At 39.6% G+C, this 17,283-nt stretch overlaps 2 protein-coding genes across 15 annotated transcripts in view; one reads left to right on the top strand and one right to left on the bottom strand.

Moving 5' to 3' along the window:
* TRIM37 (tripartite motif containing 37) overlaps positions 1-17,283 on the top strand; it is a 163,907-nt gene that overhangs the window by 125,884 nt on the left and 20,740 nt on the right. The window lies entirely within an intron of this gene.
* PPM1E (protein phosphatase, Mg2+/Mn2+ dependent 1E) overlaps positions 4,192-17,283 on the bottom strand; it is a 192,264-nt gene continuing 179,172 nt past the window's right edge. For 3 of the 4 annotated variants that reach the window (XM_033848124.2, XM_073797201.1, XM_073797202.1), the window contains 3 exons: positions 14,887-15,030; positions 14,558-14,651; positions 6,660-9,493 (listed from right to left, as the gene is read on the bottom strand). In XM_033848124.2, coding sequence (XP_033704015.1) covers positions 8,433-9,493; positions 14,558-14,651; positions 14,887-15,030 — 1,299 coding nt within the window. In that variant the 3' untranslated portion in view covers positions 6,660-8,432. Of the gene's footprint in view, positions 5,256-6,659; positions 9,494-14,557; positions 14,652-14,886; positions 15,031-17,283 lie in introns of those variants that run through there. The other variant, XR_012328401.1, reaches the window with a different exon arrangement.

Genomic DNA, 17,283 nt, shown 5'->3' with positions numbered 1-17,283 from the left:
GGCATATCAGATTCTGGTTCTGATGGTTACTTCACTCTGTGTGTGGTTTTTTTTTTTTGTTTGTTTATTTTTTGGAGTTCATGTTTTTTTTTAAATTTTTATTAGAGTATAGTTGATTTACAATGTTATGTTAGTTTCAGGTGTACAGCAAAGTGAATCAGTTATACATATACATCTATTAACTCTTTTTAAGATTCTTTTCCCATATAGGTCATTACAGAGTATTGAGTAGAGTTTCCTGTGCTATACAGTAGGTCCTTAATTAGTTATCTATTTTATATATTGTAGTGTGTATATATCAATTCCAATCTCCCAATTTATCCCTCCCCACCCCCTTCTCCACTGGTAACTAATTAAGGACCTACTGTATAGGTATTTACAAACATAAATTTGTTTTTCTATTTACAAACATAAATTTGTTTTTTACATCTGAAACTCTGTTTTGTAAGTAACTTCATTTGTACCATTTTTTTAGATTCCACATATAAGTGATATCATATGATATTTGTCTTTCTCTGACTTCACTCAGTATGACAATCTCTAGGTCCATTCATGTTGCTACAAATGGCATTCTTTTGTTCTTTTTTATGGCTAAATAATATTCCATTGTATATACGCACCACATCTTCTTTATCCACTCCTCTGTTGATGGACATTTAGGTTGCTTCCATGTCTTGGCTATTGTAAATGGTGCTGCTGTGAACATTGGGGTGCATGTGTCTTTTCGAATTATGGTTTTCTCCAGATATATGCCCAGGAATGGGATTGCTGGATCATATGGTAGCTCTATTTTTAGGTTTTTAAGAAACCTCCATACTGTTCTCCATAGTGGTTGTACCAGTTTACATTCCCACCAAGCTCAAATTTAATTGGCTCAAGTTACAAAGGTCCCCAAGGAAGGGCTGGGAGGGGAGGCCACCTGGAGAGAACCTGGGAGAGGCAGGTTCCCTGCCAGTACCCACCACCCCGGTTAATTCACTCTTAAGAACACATCTTTTCTTGTTTTCAGATGCATCTGTGTATTTTGTTGAAAGCAGCACATTTTGTGTAGGGCAGTAGATTGATGAATGGTTTTTCTGCCTAAAAATGGGCAGGCCTTTCCTGCTGCTTAGACCTTTACTGCAGAATTTGAATTAATCTAGTTAGAAGTTGTGTTTGGTTTGAGGTTCATGGTTGCTGTGATTAACCTTAGTGGCTTCAAGTTCCTATAGCAATACATTGCATTCCTGATTGGGGATGGATTACCAGAGCAGTGTCTCTTCCGACCTTGAGTTTAGGGCTTCCCTTTGTACTGTGCCTCAGAGAGTTGTTAAGTCTCTGATGCTGTTGTTGCTTTGCTGTCCTTCTCCCAGAAGTGTTCTGTTATTTGAAGCTTGACTGGAGGCAGGGGAGGGACTGACATTCTCGGATTAAGGGGAAGCTTTAGGCACTGTGTGTTTCGGGTTACTGTGTCTTGATACACTTGCCCCTCCACAGCTAGTTGTAGGCCCCGTGATATTCCTGCCTCCTCAAGAGTAGGGTTTTTCTCCCCTGTTCCCTTTCATCAGCTGCAGTGACGTTTCATAGGTACCCTAAGGGTGGCAGCATTTGTGGCCCTTTTCCCCCATAGAATAACATTTATGTAGGAGAGATGGGAGAAAAGGTCTGATTCTTGACTCTCCCACATCCCACTGCTGGGTCTGAACCACAGTTGACCCTTAGGGCCCTTTCCAGTCTTTTCTTTGAGCACCTGGTAGAGTTTGCAAGAGAGTGCAGACTCCACTAATTTCTGCAGCTCCCAGGACTTCCCACTGTCCTGTCAGCACCAGTTCATTACTAACTCATGCTGAACAGTTTCTTCCAGTGTCTGCTTATAGCTATCCTATGTAAACGAGTGCCGACGGCTCGTCTTTCCAGGCAGGTGCCTGCCCCTCTTTAGATTTGGGCCAGTTGCAACCTCAGCTCTCTGATGGGTTTGAAAAAAGTCATAATTTGAAGTTAATCTGGACTTTTATTTTTTTTTTCTTTTGTAAGGGTGGAAGCAATATTCCCTTTAGCTCTACATTTCAGAATTGGAAGCTGGAAGTACTGTGGTTTTCAAAATATATATAATTATATTTTTTGAATTAAAAACATAAGCATAATTAATTTCACATTCACAATTCAGAAAGTAATGAGCCATTCTTAGTTTTCTATCCAAAAGAATTTTTTATTTTTCTTTTAATTATAAAGGTGATAAGATTATAGAAAAGTTTGGGAAGTACAAAACTGAAAGAGCCATGCGTGTGTTTCTGTTCCTCTTAGTCCTTTCATAGTGATATTTTTAGATTTCCCCTCATTTATCGCTAGTTCCCATATTAACATATAGCCATACATGGCTTCATAGTCTTATAGAAGTTTCATAGAAGTTTTAAAATTCTGTCTAGGGAGGGTTAAGAGCAAACGGTGACATCTGTCATTGTATAGTTTGGGACATAAATTATATGGACTGCTCTGTTTCTAAAAACCTTTTTCTCCACTTGGCACATTTATGTGTTTTTTCCTATTACAGAGAGTCTTCTCTTCCATTCCTGCAGAGCCTCTGCCCAGCCAGAGCCCTTGCCTGAGTCCTGCAGGGCAGTTAAGTCTGTCTCCTTATGTGCCTCCCTGCCATTCAGTTTCATTTGATCCCACAGCAACTCTTATTTGGCTTAATTGCCCACCCTGAATGCCCTAGCTCCAGGATCTCCCAGTGTTAACAACTGGCAGGGACAACTTTTTCATCTTTGGTTAAATTCCAGTTACTCATTTGAAACATGGTTTCTCCAAATACATATAATTCCTAACATATTTCACATTTATTTTTTCCCTAGTCCTAAAGCAGGATAAGAAAAATCAGAACCTGTGTGTGAAGGGCCCCTGCTTGCACCATGAAGCAGGGCACATCTCATCTGGAGGTTTCATGACTGGGGGTCTTAGGCTCAGCATAAGAGGGATGCTAAACCCAGCTGCTCAGGGCGAGAGCACTTTTCTCCTGATCACCACTTAACAGTTTTGGGTCTCAGAGAGGAATTAGATTTGTTTGAAATATAAATTAAAAAGGATCTTCCAAAAAAAAAAAAAGGATCTTCCATGAGATGATTCCTTGGCCAAGCAGAAGTAGGTTTTCCTAAAGTGCAATAGAAGCGTGTTCTTTACTAATTGCTGTTAAAATGACAGAGGACAAACTTGTAATGGAAAAAGGAAATGAACAATTAAACACCTTATTTCAGGCAATCATACTTGATAATTTGGTAATTTAGATACATTTCTATTAAATTCAAATGAGTTCAGTATACTTAGTGGTTTGCTTAATATCTTGCTGTGTGCTACTGCTTCAGAAAGGCATGTTCCTTTTGAACTAAGAATACTAATAGGGGATTTTTTTCAAGTATAAATAATACTTATCATAATATTGCTTTTCTTTCATTCCCTGCTTTAGCAAACTCTTGCAAATACATGATTCTTGCAGACCTTCACTTTGTTTTCTCAATTATTCTTTCTTTGGGGGTCTATATAGAGTCATACTAAGTACTTGAATGAATTTAAGTAATTAGGAGTTTAAGGTTGTTTTAACTATGAAATTAATTTTCTAGGAATTAATGGTGGGGAGAGGAGGGTAAGAATGCAGTGTATTGATTAGGTTTACTTACTTATTTTTCAGGTTTAATGCCATTCCCTTAGATGGAGATGTCTTGTTTTATCAGCTTTATTTCTGTCCCCCACGTTGTCCTTTCTTTCTCTTTTTATCTCCTGTTACTCTCTTAAAGCATTCTTCCTGACAGACTTTCAGCCGCAATTCACCTGATTATTTCCTTTCTTCCAGTTTGAAACGAAAAGGGGAAAGACTTAAGGGAGAGGCAAGAACTTGGGCTGGACGCAGAGTATGAAGAATAAAGTAGTTGGAGATTGGAGGAGTCAGCACTTAGCCGTTGGCAGGTCCTGTTCCTCATTCATCTCTTTTAGGATAACCCGCTGCCCCCAACATTTAAACTGATGGGGGAAACGTGTTAAGATGAGCTATATCTCTTCTGGATTTTCTGGGGAGAGAATAACAGTTGTAGCAGCACTTAGCAAACTTTCTTTTTAAAATGTTCCCACTTTAAGAGGTTTAGAAAACTGCCACCTCAGGATTTTCTTTTCAGCTCTGAGGGAATCACCCTAAATCCCAGCACGAAATAACCTTCCTTTGAATAAAAAAGACAAATGCCTAGTGGTTTTAAGTTGCTGGGTTTTATTAAGATATTGGCAAAATTTCAACATACTTCTTACCTGAATGAACAGTTTTAATAAAATATGAAGGATCACTCATGATTACAACTGAACTCAAAAGTGAGCTGTAGAGAAGATTTATAAATTGATAAATTTGCTTGGTAAGAAATGATTCACTTCATTTGCTCCACTCCATAGAGAATTCTTTGCAGAGAAATGTCATGAACAAGAGAACAAAGCCTGTCTCTCACCAAAGAGCACCTAGAGTAAGAGGTAACACTGACGTGTCTGTACGTTATTTCATACATCAAAGTTTATCAGAGTATTTTCCTTTTCCAGAACAACTGCTGTGTCAGTCTGGAGCTCCCTATCTTAGTTCATATTTTCTGATTAGTACAATATAGTCATCTTTAAAACAAGATAAAATGCTGCTAGAGGAAGTAACAATTATTTTTCAACACAGTACCATTTCTGGGAAATAGTCATAACACTGGAAGTATCTTGTTTTGGAAAAAAGCATTTAAGCTATTCACGGGTCAGAACGGAAGAGTGGGTATCTGTCCTTTACCGTCATGTGATTTTAAAAGGTGAAAAGAAGCATGTTCTTTTCTTTTTCTAATTTATGATCCAAAGACTAATTCTCCTGAATTATGGTATGACCAAAACTTTTATGGCATTGCTTCGGTGTGAATGATCACTGAGTGAACAAATTATGTTTAAACAAACATTAAAATAATAATTTAGATCACTTTCTCACAAAGCCTCAGCAAGCCTTTGATGGGGAAGGAAGTACTGGAACCACAGCAGTTGTATCTGTAAACACTTAACTTCTTTATGCATCATTTCATCTGCCCGTTGGATGTTGCGCTTCTTACTGGCACAGTGTTCCAACAAAGGAGTATGGTTGTCATGAAGATGCAGTGTGACACTATACCACCACGTTGACATTGTAGTACCACTATAAATGTGGTCAGAATCAGACTCAGTGTTGACATTGACATTGTTGACATTGTCCTTGGAAAAGGTGTTAACTTTCGAGGATCCTCCTAGTTAAATTAAATGCAACAGTAACTTTGTATTAATTCAAGGACAATGGATGGCACTTTTAGGTAAAGAAAAGTTATATACATGTATTTCCACCATCCTTTTCAGTACAGACCTAAATGGGATTAATAGCCCCAGTGTTTGGTGCTGTAATGTTGCTTAACCTCAGATATCCCTCAAAAGTACACATCCAGAAAGTGAACAAAGGAAACCTTTAAATTAGGGACTGATTCCCTTTGAAACTCACAGTGAATGTACAAGGAGTTTGTATTGACTTCAGTTAGTGACTTGAAGTCTGTTTCCCTAGCCAGTACTACACTTTCTTTTTTATATTTATTATTTCCTATTCTAACAAAACTTGAGCAAGCAAACAAGTTGATGCAGATCATGTTAAACTGTAAAAGGGATACTGCCATCTTAAGGACTGAATGTAGAACTTCCACCATCACTAAATTACACAATGAATAAAAGTACAAGACACGTAATTCAGACTGTACCTCAGCATTAACGGTTAATATATATTATATACTTTTATATCTGTCTAATATTTTTACAATCACCAGATACACCATCATTAAATACAAGTTACAGAAATGTGTAGACACCATTAGTAAGAGGGGGGACTTATTGCTTACGTCAGCAAGCAGCAGATGAGGGCACAGGATTTGAACTGAAGGGAACTACTTTCTATCACCAGTGGCATTAAGATATAACACTGCATTTCACAAAGCACTGCTTTTTATCTAGTTTATAGAACCAAGAGCAGTATATATCAGACCAATAACCACTACTTTAATATGTATTATAGAATTTTAAAGGACTTACCTTACAAGTGGTACCTAACTATTCTATAAATACGCATGTCGTGAACAAATGAATAGTAGTTGCTATTTTTTCACAATATTGGCTTATAACGTGACCACACTAGAACTACTTTGCTTTATTTTCTAGAGGGCTACTGGTATCAGAAATGGAGTTAACACTGCTTATGTAGTTACACCTACAAAATTCAGACCCTTAAAGATGTGGTCTCTTAGTCCCAATTTCATCCATTTTTCCCCACTGAAAAAAACCTGTCATTTGTACCTTATTTCCTTTCACCTTCTTTATTCTGATCAAAATCATTAGCAATAGACAACTATAGAAAAATCTTTAAAAAAATTTTAACTTAGCTTAGTGCTTTGGGCTATAATATATACCAGTGTTCTGCTGCCTCTGTTTTCTTGCTTCCTTAGATGATAATTTGATTTGAAACTGACACTGCACCTGATGGGTTGTTAACAAGATCTAGGCTTCCAAAAATGACAGATGTGAGTGAGGTCCATGTATGGGGGTAAAGCATCAGGATGGTGAAAAGATTCTGGTACTACGGTTGGAGCCATGGGTGCTCCCTCCTTTTCAGCCATGTGTCACAAGACTGGAGAAGAAATGACTTCAAAATAAGGGAAAACGAATACTGAAAATCTCTACTTACATCCAAACTTTAAAAAGTAAGATCTGTAGATTATCAATCTGTTGCTAAAGTGAATCTGTTTTTATTTGTTTGATATAGCTACACTGGCACCCCAAAATACGCTGCAGTCCTCTGTTTTTAAGATCCAGGAATCTTAGTCCTCCATTATGAGTCTGGGGAACATAAAGTAATTAGTGTGTTAGTATTATGTTAAAACAGGATTGCTCAGTGCACGTTTCCCAGCAAGAGCATTTAGCACCTCCCAACAGTATGAGGGAGTGAGCCCTGCAGCAGGCAGCTCCTGTGCATTGGCGTGGCTGCTCCATGCTCGACTGGGGGAGGGTAAAATGTCACGTGGAGACACGATTCTCAAAGGATCAGGCTGCCTCACTGAATGAATCTGATTATTAGTTTATTTGCCGCCTCTAGTTGCAGATATGGTTCTGACTTGAAACTGTAGAAATGACAAAAAGCAGACAATTTCAGAGTATCAAATGTAAATAAATATTGAAAAGAGAAACGTATACTATTTGGTCTGACGCTGCAGGACTCAAATTTACAACTGAACAGACCTCAGCTGCAGTAATCTGCATTCTCCTTTGCACTTGGCCTCTGGGCTCACTTTAGGCAGTACTTTCAGCCTCTTCCACACCAATTATTTCATTCCCTTGGGGGAAACAATTTTATAGAAGTTAAAACTAATATTTTTCATTCTCCAACACCACTTTTTATTTGATCGTAGTACATACCTTTGCTGTCTGAACTTTTTTTTTAAAAAAAAAAAGCAGAAAAAAATAGAAATACTATTTGATTTTCTTTTAAAATGGCAACTTGATTCTAGTATATCTGTACCTGAAATCATCTCCATTAAAGAAGTTTTACTCCTGAGATGAAGGTACAGTGAAAAACACATTAGCATCATAGGTTAAAACCAATTGACAGCAGTCTTCTAAAAAATAATAATAATTCCGTCAAAAGCACCATAACAGGTTATGAAACTCCCAAATAGCTACAGCCCTAGGAAATACTTTTTAATTCAAAAAATTTTCATTGTTGGTCTTCTATGTTACAGGAAAAAATTAGTGAATCTGTTTGACTATATACCACCTCACAAGTCTGAGAATATGACATTTTTACACTAGTTTTCTACTTTCATTGTTACCAGTTAAAACCCATGTGGCTTTTAGCCTTTTACCTACCAAAAAAGGGGAGGGGCTTTCCCTTATAGTCCCCAGTCTTTTGAGGAACATTCCCCAACTAGATCTAATTCTGCATTGGCTTTCCCTTATAGTCCCCAGTCTTTTGAGGAACATTCCCCAACTAGATCTAATTCTGCATTAAGTTTTCCAGAGATCTATTAGGCACATCAGAACAGATTTCACCTGCTGTGAGATTTCAACACTGTATCTCCTGACTGAAATAACCAACTTGCAAGCTTCCACTAGTGACGTGAAAGGGTCATGGGGTGGGGGTGGTACGTAGGTACAGAGACACGTCACTGGGACCAGGTGTATAATTTTGCGAGTGAAACCGCCAGTACTTTTTTATTAGACTGAAAACACTGTAGTGAGTTTCCTAGAGATCTATTTACATTTAAGAGTTGAGCCATCCATGGCTCATAATGAAGCACACAATATTTCAGAAATGTCTACCTTGTTTCTACTCTGATAGTGATGTCTTTACTGGGGGAGAGCTAGCTAGCCTACTTTAAAGAGAAGGTTATTTATTATATTTTAAAACTCCAGGGAAGAGCTGGGTATGGAATAGCATTACTCTTTTTAAGCTTCCCCATCATGTTTTCACTGTACCCTTTCCAACTGTTTTGTCTCCATGGCAGAGAACTTCTTAACATCCTATTTCTCTTCCCACTTCGAATAAGTGAGGACAGGCTAGTGCCTGTTTTGTGGGAAGGCTCTCGAACAGAGAGAAAAGAATAAAACTTTGGATTAAATCTGAATCCGTGCCGCCTCTTTGAGTAGTGGTAGTGTAAACGATACAATCTAGAAACTCTCTTTCCCAGGAATTTGAACTGTTCATTTTCCAACCTAGAACAAACAGGAGACAAGCTCTCCATTCTGCATATCTGCTGCCCTGTTGAACCCAAATTAAAAGAAGAGGGAAACTCTCCAGCACCACTCCGTTCAGGCAATGATGATTGAACTGATTTTTTCTCCATTATTAGCTCATTAATAAAATTTGCTTTCTTTGGTGCACCAGGACCAAACCTCTCAACTGGCGGCAAAAACTGGGCACTGTGAGGTTTGCTTGCTTCTATTTGTGTGAGATCTAGGTAGCCTGGGTCTTCCAGCACGTTGACTTGGGACCCTGGGCTCAGGCTAGTTCTATCAGTGAACGAATCCACACGCCCATCATAGCCTAGATCGGCCGGTGCTGAGCACTGGTGCTGAGGCCAAGGGCGTTTGCACTCTCCATGATTCTCCTTATCATCCCCACCATCTTCTTGCCCTCCTTGAAAAGAGTTCTCTGTCCAATCTGATTCCTCACTAACATTTACAGCTTTGTTCATGTCCCTCAGGAATACCACAATAACAGTGATGTTATCACTTGACCCAGCATCACGAGCTGATGCCACTAATTTGTGGGCAACCATGCTGCTGTCTCCATTATTCTCCTTCAGGTGATCAGACACAACTTTCACTGCCTCATCAGGGTTCACGGTGTCATAGAAGCCATCACAGGCCAGAATGAGGTAGTCTTCAGTTCCATCCAGAACAGTAGAGGCAGAATCTGCATCCCCACAGATATATGGCTTATGTTCAGCATCTCCTGTGGGCATTAGAAAATACATCAGATTTTGGTCTATCTTGCATGTAAAAACGTTTATGCCCAGCTCAAATGGCCTAAGCAGAGAAGGGTGCTCTGTTGAGGGAACAGTATCAGCAAAGACACAGAGGTAACTGTTAGGGAGTAATCTGTACTTGAATATTGGGTGCTTGGAGTGGCAACAGACTGGAGACCTGGGGCCCAACTAAGCTAGGTTTCTGTCACCAGATTACTGAGATAATTCATCATCTACAGAGCATTCTGGAACTTTCAGATCCAGAGCACTTCCAGATCCCCTGCTTGTTTATATTCGTTGTTTTCCTTTAGTACTTGGAGAGAGCCTTAGCAAACAGGTCCTTTGCCTGTTGGGTAACCAAATAACATTACTACAAGGGATACTCATTTACTTCTTTACATAAAAAACATGGAGTATTGAGCAATAGTTCCTAGTTTAGGGTATCATAATTCATTGGCAAACAGTAGTTTAAAAAAAATTTTTTTTACAAAATGCTTTATCATTCTTAAAGTGGTAGCATATAGCTTAGTGGTTAACAATGCAAGCCCTGGAGTCAGACTGCCTGCATCCGGATCTTAGCACTTGTTACTTACAAACCCTCTTCAATTACTGTCCATTTTATTGTACTAAAACTGAACTATCTGATTAGGGGAAGATAAAATGAAGTTACATATACTTACTTAAACGATGTGGCCATATTGTCACTGTTTCTGATATCTGTTACAGGTTCCCTTCTACCCAAGTAAAGTTCTCTCCAATATTTCACATCCCTGTTTAATCCTCAAATAGGCCCAAAAAGCTCAATGGGAACCCTATGGATAACTCTGCTAGAACCACTGTGGGCCACATACCCTATCGAGCAGGCTGCATGACGGGACACCCTGAACAACAGATACTTACTTAATATTTAATTACCTGGGTTAGTTTATCTACAAAGTAAGAAACTAGTCTTTTTCACAGACTAAGGTAGCCAGAACCATCTTCCTCAAGTATGGTTTTGATTTCGTCAACTTCACTGCTATACTATGGCACCTCCCAGTAGCCTGTTAAAGCTAATTAAAACTTCCAATCAGGCTTCCCTAGTGGCGCAGTGGTTGGGAGTCCGCCTGCCGACGCAGGGGACACGGGTTCGTGCCCCGGTCCGGGAGGATCCCACATGCCGCGGAGCGGCTGGGCCCGTGAGCCATGGCCGCTGAGCCTGCGCGTCCGGAGCCTGTGCTCCGCAATGCGAGAGGCCACAACAGTGAGAGGCCCGCATACTGCAAAAAAACCCCAAAAAACAAAAACAAAACTTCCAATCACTGAGGATTCAGTGTCCTCCACCAATCCACTTTACTAAATTTCCCCATTCCCTACTCCACCTGACTGTATTATTATCATTATTTTCTGAATTCCAACTCTAAAAATAAATGTGTTCTGAGTCATACTGTTCCCAAAAATCTTAGTGCTTCAATTAAAAGGCTACTGCAACTGTTAGGTTGGAACAGAACATACAAAGATCTGCACAGAGAAAATGCTGCCAGAATTCTGGCTTTTCACCTGATCTACTGTTGGATGTCAAATTCATGACACTCTGCCCCCAAATTTGGTGGGAGGGCATGACTCTCCATTTCATTGTAGAAATGGCAACATCCTTTTGTCTAAAACTTTCTCTCTCCATATGCTAGATAACATGTGCCTCTTGTCAACTTTGGATCATAAATCTGAAGGGCTCATGGGGAGAAGCAGTTGAAAAGCGTTGTATTTTTAAAGTGTTAAGTGTTATTTACTTTCTAAGCAGAGTTGAACTCTGCTCAGGAGTCCTTTTTCTTTTTTTTTAAATTAATGAATTAATTTATTTATTTATGGCTGTGTTGGGTCTTCACTGCTGTGCCCTGGCTTCCTCTAGTTGCAGCAAGTGGGGGCTACTCTTTGTTGCGGTGCATGGGCTTCTCATTGCGGTGGCTTCTCTTGTTGCGGAGCACAGGCTCTAGGTGTGTGGGCTCAGTAGTTGTGGCTCACGGGCCCTAGAGCGCAGGCTTAGTAGTTGTGGCGCACGGGCTTAGTTGCTCCGCGGCATGTGGGATCTTCCCGGACCAGGGCTCAAACCTGTGTCCCCTGCATTGGCAGGCAGATTCTTAACCACTGCGCCACCAGGGAAGTCCCAGGAGTCCTTTTTCTTGTCCTTATTTAGCCCCTATTTTATTCCATGAGCTTTCCAAATCTTTCTCACATTCTTCAACTCTTTCCAATTAAGTTATTGGATTTTGGTAGATGGCCTAATTTCCTACTTCAAAGAAAATTAAGTTTATCAGGCCCGAATTCCCTCAATTCCTCCCTCCGACTTAAAAAAAAAACTTTAGTGATTCACCTATATCCACAACCATTTTCTATTTTCAAAATTCTATGACTTGACCTCTGCAGCATTTGACCCTGTTGACTACATACTCCTAGAAACCCCCCTCCCCAGCATCTGTGATACCCCATTTCTATGTCTCTGATCCCTTCCTGATTTTCTTCACTGGCTCCTTCACTTAAAATCACCAAAAATCATTGTGTGCTAAGACTGTGCCAGGCAGGGTTCTAAGTGTGGTGTGTGTATTATGCCATTTAATACAGAAACTCTATGAGGTAGATACTGTTACTATTCCTGCTTTACGAAGGGACAAACAGATACAGAGAAGTGCGGTAAATTTCTCAAGACCCACAGCTGGTAAAGTGGCAGAGCCAAGCTACAAACCCAGAGAGCATGACTTCATGTTATTCTACAAGTAATGAGTCTCATCCTTGGTCTCTCTTCACACTAAATATTCCTGGGCAATGTCATCCAGTCCTATAGTTTCAACTAATACACACACACACACACACACACACACACACACACACACACACACACACACCCCTACCTGGGCAATGTCATCCAGTCCTGTAGTTTCAACTAATACACACACACACACACACACACACACACACACGCACACCACTTCACAGGTTGCTAATATTATTGCCAAAATGGGGTGAATTCCCATATCTCTATCTCTAACGCAGAACTCTGCTCAGGTCCAGATCTGTATTTCCAATTGTATATAAATTATCTCTTCCAAGACATCCCACAGGCACCTAGAGTATAAAATATGTCCAAAATGAACTCAGTATCTGCCCTCCTCCCCACTCCCAAACTGCTGCTGCTGCTTTATTACAAATGTTTTATCGTCTTCTCAGTCACACAAGTCCGAAACCTGGAAGTTAACTTTCCTCTTCCCCCACAAACTGTCGTTTCTGTCTCAGCAATTTATACCCTCCTCTGTATCCCTTTTTTAGCTGTCCTATCTCTGAAGCAAGTATCAACAGCCTCCTGAATGACCTCTCATCTAGGCTTTCTACTCTAGTTCGTCTTCCATAATTATTACAAATATTTATAAATACAAACCTGACCACATGGGCCCTCGTCTTATTCACCTGACAAAGTCCAGACACTTAGCCTGGCATTTAAGCCCCTTTGTACTCTGGTGCCAACACTTATCTCTTCCCACTCCCACCCTCTGCCCCAGCCTCCTGCACTTGTCACTGTTCCTAAAACAAGACATGCCCTTTGAGATGCCCGTGTGTTTGTATTTGCCATACCTGGGATGTCCTTCTCTGCATACTATCCTCCATGTCCACTTCAGAAGTCACTTCCTCTATGAAGTCAGCCTGGTTTTCTCTTAGATTGTCACTTATTCAAGGACATTCTTTCCCTGCTTTTCCCCCTTGTGTCATATTTTTAGAAGCAAGAAATGATAAGTATCCTCTAGTATAAAGTTGGTTCTATAACAAGCATTAAAGTTACTTCTAAATACTCGGACAAAGACAGATCAAGAGAAGAGGTCTTCGGTTGGAGTTGTCAAAAATAATTCTATTTGAGGGTGTGTTTTAGAAATCAGAAATTTCTCCCTTTTGGCCTTATTCCAGAGTTCCTAATAACTCCCTCAGTCTAAGGTAAAGCCAGCTCTCAGTTTTTCAAGAGGTACTGCAGAATCTTTGAGCTTCCTCCTTCTCTCTCAGCCTCTGCTGCTCCCATTTGGGCCACTTCACAGCTTGCCAGCACCTTCCCAAAGAGTAGGAGGGAAATCACATCAGTGGTGAAACTGAAATCAGTCCTTTGAGATTTTGTTAATGTTCCTGGAATATTTTGGTAATGATAAGCAAAATTTGGGGATTAGACCTCAATTCCATTTGTCCATGTTATCCCTGTGTCAAACGACTTCATTTATTTAGGAGGCAGTGACTGAGAACTGCAGTTTATATGCGTATATGCATACCACCCCTATAGATACATGCACATTGATTTGTTCTTTTTAAAAAAACATAAAGTGGAGCTGAGCCATGAAGCCTAAAGCAACAGACCCAGGTGCAAAAGTGAAACAGACAGAAGCAGCACTACAGCCCAGTTCTTTGGACTACACCTCTGCATTCTGTCCAAACAGCTGAGCTGTTTACTCTCTCAATTTTAGACAAAGAATTTTATCGACTTCCCCTTCTTTTAAAGAATTTAGGTCCAGGGAAGCAGATTCGCTGAAACCCCAGGGTTATCTGACAAATTACTATATTCCACATATAGTAAAATTAGTTTTCTAATTTTAATATAGTAAAAATTGTTTTCATCTAAAAAGCACATTATTTGTGTTATTTTAGATTTCACTGAAAAAATTAAAGATATAAGCAAGGTAAAATATGGGGGGGAAGCTTCTATTTTATGGAAAGTACTGATTTAAGCTAAGTATGACCCAAAATGGAATGAAAATCACTGTGGTTTTAAGCAGATTTGTATGCTAAAGATTAAAGGCTTCCATTAAAAAAAGAAACTTGTAAGAGAACATTTCTTAATATAGTTCTTTTAAGAATGGAATTTATATAAATGAGTAGGTTAAATAATTAATTAAAAGAAGCATTATCCAAATGTTATTTTAAACAGTAATAAGCACTCTGAAAATCTGTTATCTTCTCAGGTTCCCTTGTTGTATCAGATTAATATAAGACAGTGTTCTGGTAAAGGAAGTTTGGAGAAACAAAAATTAATCGGTTTTTCCTACCAATAGCTCTGGAGACCGACAGACTTCCATTCACCCTCCAGGCACCAAACCAGACTACACAACCTCCAAGGGCCTCAATTCGCTGCTTTTCGTCCTGTACAGTAATGTAATAGAAAGAAGCAAATAACTGGATTCAGGATTTATTCATCTACCTTAACAGTAAACAACAGATATAATACTCATCAGCTTCCTGGAAAGGGTTCTCTTTATTATTCCTTTGGAAGGTGGGCATGGTTACTGAGATAATGGTGATATAAATTATAAGTGAAAATCCGTGACTAGAAGACTGCCTTTGTGGCACGTGCCCTAACAGAACAGACCATACTTACCTCTCTGTCCGGTTTGTGTGGCTTCATTAGTTCAACAGCTTGGCCCTTTCTCACAAGCATAACCTGGGAATCACCTACCCAGGCCACATGTAGCATGTTGCCTCTGATAAAAGTCACCACTCCTGTGGTCCCGCATCTTAAGCTCTGAAAGTAATTTAAATAAGAGTCACTAAAAATAAGTAGACAGCAAATTCTCATTGAGAAGCAATTTATAGGTAACACAGACTTTTCAGTTGGAAGCTAGACTACTAATAACTCGATTTCACAAATAGCACTTCCCATTTCTCGATGCATTCTTATGTGCTTGTATGTGTTTATATGTGCACACACACATACAGACCATTTTATCTGTGATGTGCAAGGCAGAGACAATTATCAATTCCATTTTATACACAGGTACTGTGGCAGGTTATGTGACTTGCCCAAGATCAGGTAACTGATTAGAACAGAACTGAAATTTTCTCCTCCTAGTCCAGTGCTAAGCCACTGTATCAATCCTTAGAGTAAAGATTTCCATACTCTGGTCTCTGTTTTGTTCAGGGGGAGAGTCCTGGCTTCACAAAATAACATACAAAGCATCTGGTGTGTACACAACAAATGCTTCCATACTCTGGATATTAAAACAGGAGCCAAGAGATTACATACATCCCCTGGAGTGCTAAGTTGCTTGTACCTTTAAAAAACAAAAATAAAATCTCCTACAGTAATTTTAGGGACCTTTGCTTTCAGAACATTGCATAAAAAAACAAACAGCCTGGAATTTCATCACAATAGCTCAGTACCACTGTACTTAATGTACTTGATACTACTGTCCTAAAATGACATCTCCATTTGACATGAGTCACTACCAAACGAGCATGACTTTCTGTTACTAAGGACTTGGCCTAAATTAGAACCAATGCGTCAAGATGGTAGAAGGCCCCTTGTATCCAATAAGAAAACAACTTCTCATTTTCCCTATATAGGGAAAGTTTGTTATAAATCCTCACCCACCAATAAAATGTCTTCCCACACAGAATGTTCAAAACCTCAGCCCCCTGGAACACACGATAAAGACACTTCAGTACATATGCCCCTGAGAGAACAGGAGGCAGGGCTGCTGCACAACAGGAATAGCTACTTTCTTCCCAGCAGTTAGCAGCACATGGAAGCACAAGGAGAAAAGTAACTGCTGAGACAAACCTAAATTATTCACGAGAACTGTTGGCAAGACTAAGAGACACTAGGATCATTGGCAAAGCAAATGAGGTGAACACGGTCAGAAAAAAAAGCCATGATTTTGAGGACACAGAGTCTAAAAGGGATAGAACGGAGGATGAAGAAGACAAGGTGATTCTCTTAGTTTCACGTTCATGATTTACAGATCACCTCTCAGGGGCCAGGTCTTGTCCTCAGTCAGAATGATGACAGCCGGCAGCTCCAAGACAGGCAGAACCAAGCAATGCCGGACCTCCAGAGACTGGCAAAGTCTGAGGTCAACAACTGTATTTTGTCTTCTAGCCCCACCTCTATTTGCAGACCACAGTGGTTACTATTGTTGGATCTGCATATTAATCTAAACCTGGGGTGCAGGTGGGGAGATAGAGAATATTGCCCTTGCTTAACACCAAGTAGTTCTGAATTATTGCTTCATTAATTCCAAACCCCACTGTTGCTGTGTAGCATAACTATGAGATCAAAGAAAAAGACTCAGTGATTACCCTGTTCTCTCCAAGTCCATTTCAAAAAGAGTTAATAATGTGTAAGTCACAGGGCAGGAATCTTATTTTCTGTGTGTATACAATTCTGCAATTACTTTTTAAAATTAAAAGTTATTCTTTTTCTGTTAGTCCCTAGTTGGAAATGAAGATAGAGTCCTGTAGTTAATTGTGTACCAATGCCCAGAATGATAATAGATAAAAATTTTTACTTTTAGATCTTAATTTAGAGCCCCTGTCGTTCATTCAGAGTAAAACCTTAGGTCTGATTAACCTTAAGAAATTAGGACATGAGCTCTGACCTTTCTTCCTGTTAAGAGAAAATCAGTTCAAGGATCATCTAAGGATTTACTCTCTCCAAACAAAACTTTGTTCAAGAGATACACAGCAAAACACTGCCGACCCATTTAGAACCAGCTGTATCGAGAAATCCCAGCTTCTGTTTCTCTTTTACAGACCACTGTTTTAATCACCATATCCAGATTTTGTCAGCAAAAGTCTGCTTAGAGAGATGGTCCTGGTGTGAACCTGACAGGCAATGGTGAATAAGATAAAAGTCACCTGCCAAATCCAGCAATGGACTGGCTTTCTAGAAAATTATAGCTTGGGAGTTTCTATACAGTACATCCTAGCACCCCACTAAATCTATTCCTAAAGAGAGAGTCAGAGCTACAACAATCCAATACTGTGTGTCAAGAAT

The sequence above is a fragment of the Tursiops truncatus genome, chromosome 20, assembly GCF_011762595.2.
Source record: "Tursiops truncatus isolate mTurTru1 chromosome 20, mTurTru1.mat.Y, whole genome shotgun sequence".
NCBI classification, from domain to species: Eukaryota; Metazoa; Chordata; class Mammalia; order Artiodactyla; family Delphinidae; genus Tursiops; species Tursiops truncatus.
Note: the sequence above shows the minus strand (reverse complement) of the source record. Positions and strands in the feature narration are given on the sequence as shown.